This window comes from Pavona decussata, unplaced genomic scaffold, assembly GCF_977016875.1.
Source record: "Pavona decussata unplaced genomic scaffold, jaPavDecu1.1 SCAFFOLD_37, whole genome shotgun sequence".
In the NCBI taxonomy this organism is placed as follows: Eukaryota; Metazoa; Cnidaria; class Anthozoa; order Scleractinia; family Agariciidae; genus Pavona; species Pavona decussata.
The window spans coordinates 79,171-98,800 of record NW_028145459.1 but is presented as its reverse complement, the minus strand read 5'-3'; the positions used below and the strand labels follow the sequence as shown (position 1 = coordinate 98,800).

The following is a 19,630-nucleotide window of genomic DNA, read 5'->3' as shown; positions in this document are numbered from 1 at the left end:
CTTCAACAACTAGTACGGAGGGGATGACTTCATTTTGGTTAATTCATTACTTTTGCAAATTATTTTTCACATTCACGCAGCTTTATGGTTGCCGTTCCTTTACATATCGCATTGAAATAGAACAACTGACTTTTTGATAAGAAATTTTGTTGTTGTGCGGAATTTTGTCGTGGCAAATTAAAACAACAACAAATTTGTAGAAAGCCTTGCATTGTTCGTAGAATTAACTTTCAAAGCCGAGTGAAAGAGCAACTGGTAATCCCGAGCAGGCAAGATGGCTCCCTTTTGCCTGCCGGGCAGCCAATCACCGCGCATGATTTCAGCTTGCCTGTTCGCGCAAAAATTAATATATAGACAAAACAGCTTTCTTACATAAAGACAGGCCAATACTGATAAGAGTAAAAATCCACATCTTATCCATGACGTCCAAATTTCACTCCTAACAAAAAGAAAAAGGTTAATATGAAGTTTCGTTTCTGCTGAAATATGTTTTTGCACTGAGCTTCTTATATGCATTTTTACACTTAATAACATTACCATAGAAACATAGAATCTCACAATACATACAGGGGGAATTTAGCTTTAATCTCGTACTTTAGACAAGGTTTAATTTACTTTTCCTGGTAAATACCAGCATCTAGAATAAAGATGAAGCCAATCTGAACTAATCGTTGCTTTTAGTTCGCTTATATGACAATGTGGTCGACAGTGGCCAAGATCTTCAAGGTCAAACAAAGTAGTCTCTGTTTTGAATTTCAGTGATCTGCAGTGACAAAAACAATCATGAGAAAAGGCATTATGCACCTCCTGGGCAGTTAGGGGAAAATAATGTTGATCAGATTGCGTTAAAGAACAACAACAAAAACAACAACAACAACAACAACAACAACAACTTTATTCTATCCCCACAGAGCACTACTGCTGCAATGACAAAAAACCTACAATGAAATAGAAAAAGTGGTATTTGCTTCCTAAAATAACTTGAGAGTTGAAGAACAAGGATGCCAATTTACATGAAATAAATTACAATATTGTAGCCGGAAAACGCAGAGAAAAGAGACAACAAAAAACACGAACACCAGTATCTACCTTGCTCGAGGCAGGTAATGTGGTTGATTTGCTGCACTTCTTGTTTTATAAGTATGAATGTCACGTATTGAAGTAAAAAAGGTATCAAATAAGAAAGCAAAATGTTGTTATGGAATTTAAACATAAAAACTGCAGTATAGAATTTAACAAGATCAGATAGCTTGATCAGATAATATTTAATAACCTAAATAGTGGAGTTGAGTGTTCATCAAACCTAGAAAAAGTAATAGTCCGCATTGTTTTTTTTTCTGTAGAATATATTTAACAATTATTCCACGAGCGCGCGTTGGATATGAGATGATAGATAGCCAACGAGGCGCGTAGCGCCGAGTTGGCTATAATCATCTCATATCCAACAAGCGCAAGTGGAATAATTGTTTTGTTAAAAACAACCGAGAAATATTGCTAGATCTTACTGATTTCGCTGTGCAAGAACGACCAGAAGGCAATTTAATGGTCGCCATTTCTCGGCCATGGTATAATTGCTCATATACCATGGCCGCTAAGCCAATCAAATCCCTCGAATTGCATTATACAATGATGCAGTTTTTAATAAAAAGGCTTAATTGTGGAGGGGTATGTATTATCTGAAACAATTATACCATAAGTCAGAAATGGATAGATTAAAGAATATTAGAGACTAGTAAGGATATCACTATTGTACATACATACATACATACATACATACATACATACATACATACATACATACATACATACATGCATGCATGCATGCATGCATGCATGCATGCATGCATACATACATACATACATACATACATACATACATACATACATACATACATATGCCAGGAGTTTTGAAAACGAGTGCAAAATTTAAGGCTGGGAGCCAGGCAGGAACACAGCCGTAGCCTGTGTTTCTGCCTTGAGTGGAGCTCTTATTTGTAGGGGGCTTGCCGTCAAGGATAGTCTGGCTAGACACTACAGGAGCAGGGCTAACAGGCCACATGATTCGGGGGTGCCTTACTTAAATACAGGGGGGGGGGGTAGGGGGGGTCAGAATTTGACACTTAATGCATTTTCTCGCTTGAGTGAGTATAGGTATGGCTGCATTAGTTTGCTCTGATTTCAATTGCAGACTACATGAAGCTGTCAGATGGCCATGAAGACATGGAACATAAACACAAGACTCAAGTTGGCTGTTGGATGGCAACAGTTTGCGGTGTCGCGGTAAGTTTCCAGCAAACAGGGGGATTCTAGTGGACAAGGCATTTTAAGTTGTGCGCCCGGTTTTCATAAAATCAGGTATACATACATACATACATACATACATACATACATACATACATACATACATACATACATACATACATACATACATACATACATACATACATACATACATACATACATACATACATACATACATACATACATACATACATACTCTTGGTGACATTATTACTTCTCAATGACACCGGCACATCTACAGCAGCATTCTGGTTAGTCGACGAAACAAAGTTCAATCACTCAGACTTGTCCAAATGTATTAAACAAAAGCCTTTTTGCAGCAGTAATGCTCTTCTCAAGTCGGCGACAGTGAATAAAATTGTTGGGGTTATTCCTGACATAGTTTATTTTAAAAAACAGCCAAGGGATGATGTTGAGAGCTTATTCTTGGTGTTGATTTTCATGGGAAAAAATTGAACGGTCGATCAACGTTCAAGATAGTTTTTGGGCAATCACTCATGAACAGTTTCAATGGTTTGAAACTAAGGGTCAAGGATTTAATCTTTGAACCTTTGCAGTTTGTTTTAAAAAATATAATTAGCGTCAGCCGTAGACATAACAAAATAATTGCCCTAACTAAAACCTTTATAAAAGCGACATCAGAAGGAAAAATTGGAACTTACCACCGTGAAAAGAAATATCTTTGGCGTGATTAGTGTTATTCATTTCTTCCTCTAACGTCAATATTTCGCTTTATCTATGCATATATTTTAAAAAGATCCGCCCGGTATCTCTGGTGTAATGGGTTGAAACAGAAGGCAAAAAACCAAAAGAAAAAAAAAAGTTTGGATTATAAATCCCGCATGCGGTAAATGCGCAGATTACTTTGAACTTTTGAATCTTACAATAACTGCACCTCACGTTTGCACAGGAGTCCGTTTATCCTAATTGATATAGGAGAAGGTAGTAAGCCGACTTCACAATTCGTGAGATCTATAAGCTCGTGATAGAAAGACGGTGCGGTAAAAAACACGGGCATTTAAAAACATCCAAAAATCCGCGCAGACAAAATCTCACGCTCGGGTCGAGATAGAGCTGACCAAAATTATCAATTCTTAATAATACTAAAAGCCGGGATTTCGATTCGACAGAGGTGTTAGCGAGTATTGTTCGATTGTAGTTCGATCCTGATTCGAAAATAGTTTTTGGAAAAAAAAAAGAAATATCACTGTTTTTTTAACACAATTTCCCATCTTTATAACAGGTCATTTACAATTTATGGGATAAATTAGCACATTTTGTGACCGAATATAATTGAATGGAAAAAATGAATATTTTCAGTCAAAGTAAATAGTTTCACCCAAATTAAGGCGCTAAACACGAGATCAAAGCATATTTTTATTTCTCAAAGCAGTGGCACGTCTTTGGAAGCATTCTGCTTACGTTAGTCGACAAAAAAAGTCGAATTACTCAGACTTTCTCAATTGTGTTAATAAATGTCCCTATTAAATAAAAAAAGAAACTCTTCTTGTTACCAATACTCTTACCATTCAGCCTTCACAACTTAACAGCTTAAATTAAATTAGGTAATTTGTGACAGCATCTTTTTTAAGGCCTTTATTTTTGCAACCAAGTGATGATATAGGGAACTTCTCTCATGGGCAACCAACTACAGCATTCTTGAAAACAAAATACTTCAAATGTTGCTTAGAGTGTTCCAGACAGTTCTGTGGACTTTTCAAAGTATATTTCTAGTAAGCTGACACAGATGGATCTGTTCGAATTCTTTAGTTAAAAATGTATGTTGCACAACGTTTTAGCGAAAGGAATTTTATTTTCCGAATTTACGAGCTGTTCATTGGCTTTATGAAAATGTTAGATGACCTTATTTTGCACTTTTAATTTAATGTTCGCCCTTCTGAAAACGAGAGATATTAGTTTGTAGTACTAAGAAATCAACAACTTTTTACCCGTCCATCGCATGACACAAACAATATAGCTTTTATCTCATCCCGTGAAATATACTCAAAATTTGTGATTTTTTATTCCTATGTGAATAGATTTGACAGTTTATTATTCTAGTTACTTGTATATAGCTACAATGTTTAGTTATTATAATTTTATTTTCGTGTGTAATACCTGAACACTAGCTGGTGAGCTGTCTCACTAAAGCTAAGCATATCTACACAAAAAACTTGACTTGACTTGAAATCTTGAAGTAACGTTCTCCTGCCGAAAACTTAAGATTTTATTTACAACTAAATCCGAATTTGTGAGGCCATTAAGAGAGAATGTCTGTGAAGACCGCGTGATATCAGTAAAATGTGGCACATGCTTCAAAAATTCAAAATCTTCATATTTCGCTCAAAGATACCCTATGATAAGCCAACAAACGTGATATATTTTTTTTGTTCAAAGCTGGCTGTATTTTCAAGAAAATTCTCAAAAACTGTAACGGGCGCCGACCGTCATAAAATGGCGGAAATTAGTGCGTCGAGTAACGACACAAGAACTTCGCTCGTGTAAAGCGCAAAAGGAAGCACGGTTTTTTCAAATTGGTATATTTGTGTAAGAGACATTGGCAAATGATTCAAGTCTAAAACCAGGATTGTTTACCTAACTGGGAATGCACGGCAAGAGTTTAAAAATCACCAATATTTCATTGTTTAAAAATCTCATTTTGGAGCAGTTTTTCAATAAACGTTTTTCCCATGCGGTATAACTCAGAAGCGCTTGAAATTAAGGCTGTGATTAGTGGAAATAGTCTTCTTTTCAAGGATATAAAAATTAGTCTGGGGCTCTTAACTTCTGCACGGAAAAAACACGCTCTATGTCGAGAAAAATCACAAACTCCACTTGTCAACAAACACTAATAATCGAATTAGAGTCTGTTATCGAAGCCAATATTCCAAGCAAATCTTAGTGCTTAGCACCGTATTTGATTTGAAAGTCAACATTACAAGTTTACCTTGCAAAACTTGTGGCTGTAGATTGCTTTTCATCGCCACTCTCCCTTCAAAGTTGTTATCTTCCCTTCGACCATGTTTACCAAAGCACAAGTAATCAACAACCATACGTATGACTCCTGCATGAAACATTACAGTTCCTGACAGATTCAACCATATTTGAGTCTCCACACAGCTATAGCAAATAAGGTAACTGAACTGTACGATTACGAACGATGATGCGATTATCTATAGTCGCAGAAGAAGAAATTTTGCAGCCCGAAGACGCACACAAGAGAAATCGTCTGTAGGATGAGACGATCATGTTTGTAACGCAATGAGACCGAGCGCGCAGGACGCCCAACAAAATTAACAACCAGATTATATTTTTTCCGCGGCAGTTTGTCTTCGTCCGAAATCCCCTAACTGACATGGTACTAAATCTGTTACCAGCTTTTTATCTTTTAGGATGGGATTTTTTAGTACAAATGTTTTACAAGCACATGGTTTGTACATCGTGCACGTCATAGGACAGAATGGTACCACTGGGGGGGGGGGGGGAGGGGCTGTTGTCAAATGGGCACACCATGTCCAGCTTAATAGCTGGCCTTGCCTGACTTTATCGACGAGACTAAAACAACAAAAGAGTACCGCATTTAAAGGCAATTACAATTACTTCTTTACGCTAAGAAAGTTCACGCTTTATGTAAGATACGCTCAAATAAATCAACCATTTATTAAAATCATCTTTTACATTATTCAGATGTACACTACCCGCGTTTAGCGAATGCTATTCAAGGCGGGTAGTGTAACACGGGCCGGTGGTGTAAGTGTTGCCTGAAGGGTAGCCTAACAGTGGTATAAATGCCACCAATGCTTTTAGCACTCAGCTTGTTGGGCCAATGAAGAACATACTTAAAGCAAAAAGCAGATAAGAGCCCGGAAAACGAATCTTATTGCTGGCAGATGCAGCCTAGACAAAGTGACTGAATCTTTTTCATGTAAGGCTGTTTGCGATGAACTGATGTGTCAGTGACATGCTAAAAGACAAACAAATGTCCTTTAGAAGGACAACATTTTCAATGCCCTTTGTAACATCAGCTAGGCTTAGCTTGAGCGACACAGTTCCATATGGCCGATGAATCCGGATTAATTGCAATCTACAGTCACGGCATATTCCTACCCAAAGCAATGATAATTATTAGGATAACTGTGCGCCTGGAAATAAAAAAAAAAAAAAGTTTCTAGAATAGTATTAAGCACCGCAGGGTTCTAACCACGGCCTCACCCATACTCTTGGTCAGAAATATTTAGAGAAGAAGGTTAGACCCTCAAATGGTTCGGATGGCCTGACGTTGAAATTTTTATGGCGGCCCCGTCTCCAATTTGGAGATGTAAAATAACCACTATAATGAGCCCTGGATATGACCACTCTCAGTACCAGCGATTAGTCTGAAGGGCTTCTGAGGGAATACAATGAGACTACAAAATTGTGTAACTGTCAGAGTTCAGTTTATTTGAGAGAGCTTAACGGAGTTCTTCACAGATTAGTAGCTACGGCTATAAAAAGTATCCATAATAATAATAATAATAATAATAATAATAATAATAATAATAATAATAATAATAATAATAATAATAATAATAATTATAGTAATAATAATAAGAGCATAAGCGTTGCATTTATAGTTGGGTTTCCAGGAAAATAAGCATGTTGGTTTCATTTACGGAAAAAAAATTAAGTTCGTGATAACATTATAATTAAATTATCGCACACCAAAAACAGGCTAGTTATTAAAAATGCGAGCTTCTTGTTGCAAGTATATGTTAATTTTTTTCCGACTTACGGCTTTTCGCTCAGTTTGAAAATAAGACACAACTTTTACATTTCATATTGACCTTCCCCTAACATGAATTAGCAAAAGTACGTTGCCTTACGGGAAAATTTGTACCTGTTGGCTCTCTGATACGTCTTAGATAGTCTCCGAAAGCGCCTTGTTAATACCGCGGTCAGCCTTGCGCGATTTCCCTTTGGCGTAGCTCGATAAGGTATCGTTGGGAACCTCTCCACCACCCGATGCCCAAAGAGGAGGGATGGACTGGACAGATGGTCATGCCCGAAATGTCACAAGGTGCAGTGAAAATTGAAGCCCGTGCAAAAATTAAGTTGATCTCCGTCTCAACATCACTTACGCCGACAGACTGTGTGTGTGCTTAGATGCTTTTTCCACATGAAAGCAACGGGAGGATAAGGGCACTTTTTTTCTTATGCTCGTCTTCGTCTATCTTGGGAGCACTGTCCCCCAGCTAACCTCTGAAAAGAGCAATTGATATCCATTTCATGTGTTATCCGGAAGGACAACGTGGCTGCGCGATCATCTGTTTGTTTAAAAATTTTGAATGACGCGATGGTCATTAATCATTAGGATTGGTTCACCTTTCAAATTTGGTTTTCTTTAGTGTTGAGCGCTCCCACTTTTCCCTTCCCATTATTTTATTACTACTTTCCTTTTTCTAACTTTTACATTTGTTTATTTCCTTCATTTCTTCCTTTGTTTGCTTACAAGTTCGTTTTCTTTCTTTCTTTTTTTCTTTCTATCGTTCGGGCTGCTTGTCTGTCGGTCGGTGGTTCTTTCTTCCTTAACCTATCTCGTTCTTTTTGGCGTTTTTTCCATTTGTTTTAAGAATTTTAGATCACAGAGTGTCTTTTTTAACAAACCAAAATTATTTCTTTATCCTCAGAACTTGTGTAACACCTGAAGGAATATTGGTAACCAAGCCTTCCTTGTAAGGAGTGTGATATGTCATTGCGTGACATACAAATGATATGCATGGGTGAAGAAGTCAAAACGACAGTGTCGCTCAGTAATCGAAAATCTCGCTCAATGGTCATTTTTTTTACGATGAAAGAAGCTCAGTTGTACGTTAGAGAAAGATAGCAGATATGGTGTATTTGAAACTGCGAAGAATAGCGCCGATGTTTGTACAAGAGCCACCCAGGTATCGTTCAGATAGTTTTGATTTCGTAAACTCGCTGTCAGAGGGAAGATGGTAATTTTGAAGAGAAAGTAGGAGTGAAAACCAATCTACAGCCACTGTTTTAGCAAGGTAAAGTTGTAATGTTGACCTTCTAATCAAATAGGTGCTAAGCACTAAGATTTGCTAGGAATATTGGCTTCGATAACAGAGACTAATTCGATTATTTGTGTTTGTTGACAAGTGGAGTTTGTGATTTTCTCGACAGAGAGCATGGTTTTTTCGTGCAGAAGTTAAAAGCCCCAGACTAATTTTTATATCCTTGAAAAGAAGACTATTTCCACTAATCACAACCTTAATCTCAAGCGCTTCTGAGTTATACCGCATGGGAAAAATGTTTATTGAAAAACTGCTCCAAAATGAGATTTTTAAACAATGAAATATTGGTGATTTTCAAACTCGTGCCGTGCATTCCCAGTTAGGTAAACAATCCTGGTTTTAGACCTGAATCATTTGCCAATGTCTCTTACACAAATATACCAATTTGAAAAAACCGTGCTTCCTTTTGCCCTTTACACGAGCGAAGTTCTTGTGTTGTTACTCGACGCACTAATTTCCGCCATTTTGTGACGGTCGGCGCCCGTTACAGTTATTGGTAATTTTCTGGAAAACAAAAGCAGAGCTGAACATAAGAAATACACCACGTTTATTAACTCATCATAGGGTATGTCTGAGCAAAATATGAGGGTAGTCAATTTTTGAACCCTGTGCCATCACTCACTCGGTCATGAAAAAAAGGCGCTCTTAAGTCCTAGCGAGCTGATATGCATCGAAATGAACCACTGGGTGCCCCTGTTCTCTTGACGTTTATCTTCATTGAATCATTTGGCTTTAAATGAAAACGGCCAAATTGAACAGCCAATGGCCACCAAATGCAATCACTGAAGACCCCCTTCATAGTTTTAGCATAAGAGTCAGGGATTTAATCTTTGAACATTTACAGCATGTTAAGTATTATAGGTCATATGGTTATCCTACCAGTAAGATATTCTTATTTTAGTATTAAAGTCTACATAAGGGCACAACAGTAGTCGACCGCTATTAATAGGAAGACTATCAACACCTTTATAAAATGAGTTGGAACTCACCCGTGTTAAGGTTGTTACTTCTGGTCTGCTGATTGCCTAAGCACAGATGTGAAGAGAAATGTCACTGCCTACCAGGACAAGGACGTTTGAATCTTCTCTTTATGTTAATGGATGATTAGTGATTCATCCCACTCTCCACCGCCCGTATTTTGTATTGTGTATGAATATGTTTAAACATTTTCTGGGAATCAGTCTGTAGTAGTCGTCTGTCTTGCTATTATCTATTCCATCTCGCTGCGCGTCGTTTGCTAAAACTAACGATTTACCGACGTTACGTTAAAAAACAAACCAAAAAAAAAAAAAACAATAAAAATCTGTGGTAGTCGATACTCCCCTTAAAGTTTAAGAGTTTCGGGTTAGCTAAAGTGCCATGAAATTTCTCGTCTGGTGACCATAGACTTTGGAAGTACTATACAGCTGTTTACTTCCATCATGGGCATTAATTTTAAAGCACAATGCTGGTTATCGCTTTTGTATCCACGGACACCAACCAAATTTTGATACAATTAAGATGCCTTTTGAAGACTAAAGAATAAATTAAAAGTTACCGCCTGCTTTACCATTTCGTGAGTGTTAAGTCAACTGGGTGGCTTGCAGTAGACTTCCATAAATCATATCTTATATGGGAGGACTTACCAAACCGTTTTATTCTCTTGTAAAACAAATAGACCAATTTCGATATATTAACATTCTACCTTGGCTGCGTAGTTTAGGGTAATGAAACAACAAGAAATTACATTGAGGTTCCGTGATGAATAATTAATTTGTTTCGTTTTATTCCCCTAAAATTCGAAGCAAAGCGAGAATTTTAATATAAGGAAAGTACTCTTTTAGTATGCTAATAAATATGGCGTACTTACAATGAGGCTATTTTTTTTTCTGAAAATAGAAAAAGAAGTTCATTTTTAACTCAGCTTTCAAGATAGACAACTTCATGACAGAACATCCTAACAGATATCCACCGAAATAGACCGTTGGGTAAAACAAATCAAAACGATTTACCGCTCGTACCAATATTGGCAATATGCAAACGAGACAGACAATTAACCCGACACGTTCAAAACAAAAATAAAACATTTTAGGGTAAAGGGACAGCTCTCTGCTTTCTGATCCATTAGTATAAAAAATTAAAAAAAAAATTTCACGATAATTTTCCTTTTTAGCAAATTAGAGAATTTTAGGACATCTGACCGCGAGGCATTTTCAATTGCTGAGGTCTCCATTAATGACAGTTAAAAATTTGTGGGAGGAAACTAAGCTTTCTGTAGACATATGAGTTGAATTCCGTGCTGTCTCTAGTTTAATTTGGACGTAATTGGACTAAATGTTAATTTTGTCTCAAGGGTTATGTGAAATCACATTTTAAGTTTAGACGGACTTCGAATGGTTGGCTCTGAAAATAGCGTTATGAAGCAATTACTAAGGCCATGATGTACAAATACCCATCGTAATTTTGTAATTTTAGTTGTTTCCTTTGGAGATGACCTGTACCCAGAAAAAATAATGAGACAGCTAACTCAGTGACGCACGTGTAGTGGAAACATACACTGCACATTTAACCATTTGTCTTGCGATTCGACAGAGGTGTTAGCGAGTATTGCTCGATTGTAGTTCGATCCTGATTGGAAAAAAGTTTTGAAAAAGAAAACTAGGAAATATCACTGATCTTTCAACACAATTTCCCATCTTTTAACAAGTCATTGACAATTAAATGGAAAAAATTAGCACATTTTGTGACCAAATTGAATGGAAAAAAATGAATATTTTTATTCAAAGCAAACAGTTTCATCCAAATTAAGGCGCTTAACACGAGATCAAAGCATATTTTTATTTCTCAAAGCAGTGGCAAGTCTATGGAAGTATTCTGCTTACGTTAGTCGACAAAAAAAGTCGAATTACTCAGACTTCCTCAATTGTGTTAATAAATGTCCCTATTAAATAAAAAGAAACTCTTCTTGTTACCAATACTCTTACCTTTCAGCCTTCACAACTTGGTAGCTTAAATTAAATTAGGTAATTTGTGACAGCGTTTCATTTAAGGCCTTTATTTTTAACAACCAAGTGATGATATAGGAAACTTCTCTCATAGGCAATCAACGACAGCATTCTTGAAAACAAAATACTTCAAATGTTATTCACAGTGTTCCAGACATTTCTGTGGACTTTTCAAAGTATATTTCTGATAAGCTGACACAGATGGATCTGCTCGAATTCTTTAGTTAAAAATGTATGTTGCATAACGTTTTAGCGAAAGGAATTTTATTTCCCGAATTTACGAGCTGTTCATTGGCTTTATGAAAATATTAGATGACCTTATTTTGCACTTTTAATTTAATGTTCGCCCTTCTGAAAACGAGAGATATTAGTTTGTAGTATTAAGAAATCAACAACTTTATACCCGTCCATCGCATGATACAAATAATACAGCTTTTATCCCATCCCGTGAAATATACTCAAAATTTGTGATTTTTTATTCCTATGTGAATAGATTTGACATTTTATTATTCTAGTTACTTGTATATAGCTACAATGTTTAGTTATTATAATTTTATTTTCGTGTGTAATACCTGAACACTAGCTGGTGAGCTGTCTCACTGAAGCTAAGCGTATCTACCCAATAAACTTGACTTGACTTGAAATCTTGAGGTAACGTTCTCCTGCCGAAAAACTTAAGATTTTATTTACAACTAAATCTGAATTTGTGAGGCCATTAAGTCCTAGCGAGCTGATATGCATCGAAATGAACCACTGGGTGCCCCTGTTCTCTTGACGTTTATCTTCATTGAATCATTTGGCTTTAAATGAAAACGGCCAAATTGAACAGCCAATGGCCACCCAATGCAATTCTTGTGCAACCACTAAAGACCCCCTTAATAGTTTTAGCATAAGGGTGAAGGATTTAATCTTTAAACATTTACAGCCTTTTAATTATTAGCGGTTATATGCATATATCCTACCAGTAAGACATTCTTATTTTAGTATTTAAGTCTACATAAGGGCGCAACAGTAGTTGACCGCTATTAATTAATATGAAGACTATCAACACCTTTATAAAACGAGTTTGAACTCACCCGAGTTAAGGTTGTTACTTCTGGTCTGCTGATTGCCTAAGCACAGATGTGAAGAGAAATGTCACTGCCTACCAGGACAACGACATTTGAATCTTCTCTTTATGTTAATGAAAATGATTAGTGATTCATCCCACTCTCCACCGCCCATATTTTGTAGTGTCTATGAATATGCTTTAAATTTTCTGGGAATCAGTCTGTATTAGTCGTCTGTCTTGCTATTATCTATTCCATCTCTCTACGTGTCGTTTGCTAAAACTAACGATTTACCGACGTTCCGTTAAGAAACCAAACCATTAACTGATTATATTAACATTCTGTGGTAATCGATACTCCCCTTAAAATTTAAGAGTTTCGGGTAGCTAAAATGCCATGAAATTTCTCGTCTGGTGACCATACACTTTAGAAGTCCTATTATGGGCATTACTTTTAAAGCACAATGCTGGTTATCGCTTTTGTATTCAGGCATGGACACCAACCAAACTTTGATACAAATAAGATGCTATTCCTTGAGTGTTAAGTGAACTGGGTGGCTTGCAGTAGACTTCCATCAATCATATCTTATATGGGAGGACTAACCAAACCGTTTCATTATCTCGTAAAAGAAATAGACCAATTTTGATATATTAAAATTCAAGCTTGGCTGCGTGGTTTAGGGGAATGAAACAACAGAAATTACATTGAGGTTCCGTGATGAATAATTAATTTGTTTCGTTTTATTCCCCTAAACTTCGCTGCTAAGCAAGAATTTTAATATTAGGAAATTGGTCAGTTTAGTATACTAATTAATATGGCCTACTTACGACAGGGCTACTTTTTTTCTGAAAAAAGAAAAAAAGTTCATTTTAGCTCAGCTTTCAAGATAGGCAACTTCATGACAGAACATCCTAACAAATATCCACCGAGATAGACCGTTGGGTAAAACAAATCAAAACGATTTACCTCTCGTACCAATATTGGCGATATGCAAACGAGACAAACAATTAACCCGACACGTTTAAAACACAAATAAAACATTTCAGGGTAAAGCTCTCTGCTTTCTGATCTAGTATAGTATAAAAAAATTAAATAAAAAATTCACGATAATTTTCCTTTATAGCAAATTAGAGAATCTTAGGACATCTGACCGTGAGGCATTTTCAATTGCTGAGATCTCGATTGATGACAGTTAAAAATTTGTATGAGGAAACTAAGCTTTCTGTAAAAATCTGAGTAGAATTCCGTGCTTTCTCCAGTTTAATTTGGACGAAAGCGGACTAAATGTTAATTTTATCTCATGGGTTATGTGAAGGGTTAGATGGACTTCGAGTTGTTGGCTCTGAAAATAGCGTTGTGTAGCAAGTACTAAAGCTATGATATACAAATACCCATCATGATTTTGTAATTTTGGATGTTTCCTTTGGAGATGACATGTAGTCAGAAACTGAAATAAAAAACGACGCACGTGTAGTGAAAAAATACACTGCACGTCAAACCTTTTATCTTGTGATGCCCAGGAGTTGTGGTTCCTTTGTACTTCTAAATCTTCCGAAATTACTGTCAATGTCTGATTACGTATAATATCTTACTCTACGTTTGAAGTTGATTGTTTTAAAGAGCATACATTAATTCCAGGCTTTACCTCGTAAACGAAACAAGGGCTGTCATTAATGCCAAGAACGGAAGCCTTGCAATGTGACATTTGAAAACTTTGACAACCAAAGATGGGCTTTTTACCCGAATTCGAGAAAAGAAACTGCGCATAACAAATTCGACAACTCAAAAAACTCAACAATTCCTGAGCCCCTTTTATGGGGAGGTTTATGGTAAGTTCTGGCAAGATGTCACAGAACGAGAGTGAATGAAGACAACAATTGGGAGTGAAAAGAGAAAACACTACAAGAATATTTTTTAATATATTTGAAATCATTTATTTCTATCACACATTCCAACAGCACCTGGCGATCACTGTGGGCCCATCGGCCGCTAATCCCAGTTCCTCGGCTACTGTTGTAAATAGGCAGCCAATTTGGTTCCTCCCAATTGGGATTTTTTAAAATCGATTGTTTTGTCTGATTATTTGAGTAAAGTGAGGTAACTAATTGCGCTTCCACTCCACTCGTTGTTCTTCTAGACAGTTCAGACCAGTGCAGTATCTTCAGCTTATTTCACTGCTATTGAGAGATGAAACGTCGAAAAGCATAATGCTGGTTAGGCAGAAAATAAAGTTGAACTCACTCAGACATAGGAAATGTGCATTAAATCTTTAGTTCGTACATGGATAATATTACTACAATTAGGACTTTTAAATCCAATAATTGATAAAAACTTAGAGGTTATTTTGGATTGCAATTTGAGGAGCAGCGTTTATTTTAAATACCCCATTGCTAATAGCAAATGAATCGTCTGGTTATAAATGGGTCAACCGACATGTAAGGTAAAGCTCGGAAAACCACTGAAGTACAGTTTTTTATGATTTCATTATAAATGTCAGAAATTTAGTCTGTAATCGTTAACATATTTCAAGTCTTAGTGGCGTACGTTTTGGACCATAATTCACTAGACTCATCGTTCCATTAAGGTCCTCTTATTATTATTAAATGTACCAACAAGTAAGGCTACATATGCCCGCAGCAACAGTTAAATGTTTTTAATTGACACCATCAAAAAACGACGGCAAAAGGAACAATTTAAACTTACCAAAGTGTGACTGATCCGTGGTGTGCTAATCGTCTAACCAGGGATATGACCAGTAATGACTATTTAATGTCGGTTTTACTTTGATGAATCTATTCATATTAGTTATTGAAATTACTTTCATCACCCACGTCCTGCATTATTTTTGCTTTGTGTTGTAAATTATATGGAGGCTATAGAAAGAAATATTATTTTTGTTTCTATCGGTATTGTATTCCGATAGATCTATACTAGTCTAGTGGGATAATACATAGTACATATCAAGTATACAAAGCTTGACTGTCTAAACTCTAACGCTGAAGAATAGTAGCTTTGGTGTCGTCTTTTATGAATCAATCCTTGATTACGTATTCGTCTTGACTTTCCACCATCAACGCCCCGCTTTAGTTCACCTTTGTCTTGAAAATTAAACGAGGACTATAAAGAATGCCTGCATTTTTATTTTCTAAGTATCGGTAGTTTCTTCCGGTAGGCCTAGTTTAGTGGGTAAATGGCACCAGTGTACAAAGCTTGATTGTCTAACCAAGGATGTGAAGAGAAATTTCACTGGCAACAAGGTCAATGAATTTGACGTCGTCTGTCCTTTTGATGAATTAATTCATGAATGCTTGTTTTTCTTACTTTTCTCCACCGCATGAATTTCAGCTTTGTGTTGTAACTAAAATAGGGCCGATAGAAATGTTTATAGATTTTTTTTCCGCGGTAAATTTAACATCAGATAAGTCTCTTCTTGTCAACTCTCTATATGAACAGAGCTAATAAATTCCGCACAGCCCGTCTGTGGGGCCACGATGTCGTGTCTTTTTCGCCATAGCTCTCTTAACACAGGAATCATTAACATTCCTGCCGTGTCTCTTTCCCGCGTTTCCTTTGATTATTATAATTTATTTCAACCCCCGCCCCCCCCCCCCCCCCCGCCTCTTCCGTCCCGTGTAGTGCAAGATAAGACATGTGGACATGTGGCGATCGGTTACGAAATTTTTAGCCTTCTTGCCTGTAAGTTAGTTTTTCGCCGTTTTCACGTTTGTCTGTGGTGCTGACGCACAGAGGATTGTTTATGGCTGTTTCCGACTTTGCTAACAAGTTGTTGGAGTGAGAGCCCCCTTTGAAAGGAAATCAAGCTAAGTGCTGGAAATTCGTTTGCCTTTGCATGTTTTCATGTGTACTGAATTGGATTACCCGATGATTCTTCCGTCTCAACTTCGTTATGATACCAAGCAAGTCAAAGCTCTGTTGTGTGCCGGATTACGTTTAAGAGGGTGAAAGTACTCAAGAATATTTCGAGAGAAGATTTTGTCCCATCGTTTGGAAAGGAAATACATCAGGGAAAGTCACAAAGTTTATTTTAAGTCAGTGAGGGAACTTTGTTTGTCTCACCCCGGCCACCATTAAATCTCTTCGCCCTAGCACAGGCAGGTTAATATATGTGGGCGCGCAGTCTTGCCAGGGAAGTGCTACGTAATATGCAGAATATGTTTGAGAGCAGGAAGCATACAGCGAAGTTGAAGCCCATATTAAAAATTCGATCACATAACTCCTTCGCTAAAAGATTTGCGCTGGCTACCAATCAGGTAACAACTTTATTTTCGTTTTGCTGTTCTGGTTTTTAAGTGCAAGACGAGATGTGCTCCGGAGGATTTGACATCTAAGCTCGTCAGGAGATCCGCCGTCTCGACAAGGAATACCAGAAACTCTCAAATTTTGAACATACCACCTTTTCGCACTGCTAGCGGCCAAAGAACTTTTCAATATCGAGCGACCTCTCTGTGGAATGAGTTGCAGCCTTCGCTCAAACTTAGCCCTTCCGTGACGGTGTTCAAGCGCTTACTTAGGCAAAAACTTCTTAATGACTGTTTCAGTTAATCCACTAGCTTTATCTTCTTTTATCATTGTCTTGTACTTGGTTATGTAATGTTAAATTGACTCTGAAAAGCACCGTGGGGTCGAGCCAATAAAGTATGTATGTATGTATGTATGTATGTATGTATGTATGTATGTATGTATGTATGTATGTATATAATGAGACAGTTATTTTTAAGGTTTTCTCGCTATCAACGATTCTGTCACTGTAGATAGACTTGCGAGGCCAATGCATACAATTATTCTATTTACGTTTTTAAAATAAAATAAAATTGCGCATGTTCCCTTTAAATATCCTTTATTTTGCTAAGCAAGACCGCTACATATGACCATATTAAAGCAGACATAATCCCATAATGCACATGTTTGTATCAATTAAATCTTAGCCATTTCTATGCTTGCAGCTTCATGGACATTCCAGTAGTAGTTTTCTTTTTTTACCCGTCTTCTTTATTCTGCAAATGTCAAAACAGCAATCATTTGTAGAGCCACAGATAAAATACTTTTATCGATAAACCCCGCCCTGCTAAATGAGACAATGTTTTTTCTTAACCGCTGCTTGAGCCGATATAAACCTGCTGGTCAGCGGTTAAGAAAAGAAACGGGGTGAACAATGAATTCGTTTCAATGCGTTAGACTTATCTCGTTACGTGACGCCTTTGATAAGACTCCTCCAGCATTTATATTACGATAAAATTGGTTAGAAATATTTAATCTTCTTTCTTGGAGAACTTTGAAAGCGGTACATCTCTCATTTCTTGGTTTGTTGCGAACATGACATGTTCGACGGAAATATATACATGAACGTGTTTAAAGCCGAATGTTACAACTTTCTGCTCGTACTTTGTGGTCGAGAAACTGAATTTGGGCCAAATGTTTTAACAGATTTAAACAGATGGATGGAACTTTTCACTGATATGTAGAGGAACCTGTGAGGACCGGCCGCTTATGTAATATTTTCTACAGAACATGACTTTTTCGATGGAAATACGCTCTTTTCACAGATCATGGGTTTAATCGCATGCTGCGATAACTGATCAAAGTAGATAAACTTTGTTCCCTCAAATTAATTACACCATTAAAGCTTATGACTGTAATTCATTACGTTATTAAGATAAATTACAATCTTTTACAACTAGCGAATGTAGAGGTTTTCAATAATCCGTGGTCTCCAGAACTGACAGATGCAACTCTCGCCACTTATTTTCAAGCGCAGTCCCGGGGTGTAAAAAGTTGAAATCAGAATAGTTGAAAAAGTTAAATTTCTTCAATCGTATTTCATATTTCTTAAGGACTTTCCAAAAGAAGTTTGTTCAAGAATTAGTGACCAGGGAAATCTTTTTCTGGATGAAAATTGAATACGAGGTTATTACGAAGAGCGAAGATTCTATCGCTTTTAGTTGTTTCTTTGCCACAAAAACGTTACCTAAAAAAGCTTTAGCTAAAGTGGTGCAGTTCCTATGGAGCAACCTACCCTGTTATCTTAGACAGGCAGAATCACTGAATCAATGTAAGCAAATATACAATCTCCATTAAGTTTGTGACACGCCATTTATGGAAAGCGGGTCCAGTTTTCTTTAGGTTTTATATTGGATCGACATGATGAACATTTAATTATAACCGTATATAAATAAAGATTGATTTATTAATTCACAGCTTCTAAATCGCGCACCATGTGTTGAAACAAAGGTTTACGTTAAGCCGACAAACACAGGTCTTCTCCTGCACTATCATAGCCATGTGGACAGCCGCTACAAACAGGGTTTGCTCGTCACCATGCTTGATCGCGCGCACCGGCTATCATCATCTTGGACACATTTCTCAGAGGAGTGTGAACGCTTGAGAGGAGTTTTCCGAAAGCTGAGGTATCCAAATCACCTTATTGATTCTGTCATTAACAAGTTTATCACCTCGAGAGTCGCAGCGGACCAGTCTAAACAGCATACCGATGACGTCATCCGGATAGCTATCCCCTATAAAGATCAGGATGCTGCAGTGTCTGTCAAACGGCAACTTAGAGATCTTAGCAGCAAGGTGGGAAAGACCATTCAACCCGTGTTTACTAGCCGTAAGCTTAATCAAGATCTAAGCCTGCGTGAGCCCAAGCCCAACATTGTAACCCAGCAATGTGTTGTTTATTTATTCAAGTGTGACCTGTGTGATGCAGGTTATGTTGGGTATACAAAGGGCCACCTTCACACGCGCGTTGAGGGACACCGTCAAAAGGCGTCATCAATCTGCAAGCATTACTACAAAGAACATAACACTGCTGTTCCGAACAATTTCTTAGCACGCTTCAATGTGCTCAAGAAATGCATGAACAAATTTGACTGCCTTGTCAATGAAATGTTGTATATTCAAGAGCTTAAACCAACATTGAATGTGCAGTCCGATTCTCTTCGTGCGAAAGTATTTAAGTAATTAGCTTGCCGCTATGTTATGCAAATTCGCTTCAACTTAGCCTTTACAAACCGCTTTTTATCATTAATTATGTACCTTGATAATGGCGCAAGATGCACCGAAACGTCGGTTCCTATCACTAATATTTCTTGTTTCATGTATTTCTAAATCATTTCTTTTAAGATTTATTAATTGTTTCGCTAATTGTTATTTTTTGGACTAGTTGTCATCTCGGGCCGTTTGTCGATGGCTACTTATTTAGATGTTTGTTTTTGCG

The 19,630-nt window shown here is 37.1% G+C and overlaps 2 protein-coding genes across 2 annotated transcripts in view; one reads left to right on the top strand and one right to left on the bottom strand.

Moving 5' to 3' along the window:
- The window catches only part of LOC146483851 (uncharacterized), a 66,312-nt gene that overhangs the window by 16,814 nt on the left and 29,868 nt on the right, over positions 1-19,630 (bottom strand). The gene's annotated exons all lie outside the window — the stretch shown is intronic.
- On the top strand, positions 18,612-19,539 carry LOC146483853 (uncharacterized). Its single transcript, XM_085105126.1, has one exon. The coding sequence runs from the start codon at positions 18,730-18,732 to the stop codon at positions 19,372-19,374; it is 645 nt and encodes a 214-aa protein (XP_084961252.1). The 5' UTR covers positions 18,612-18,729; the 3' UTR covers positions 19,375-19,539.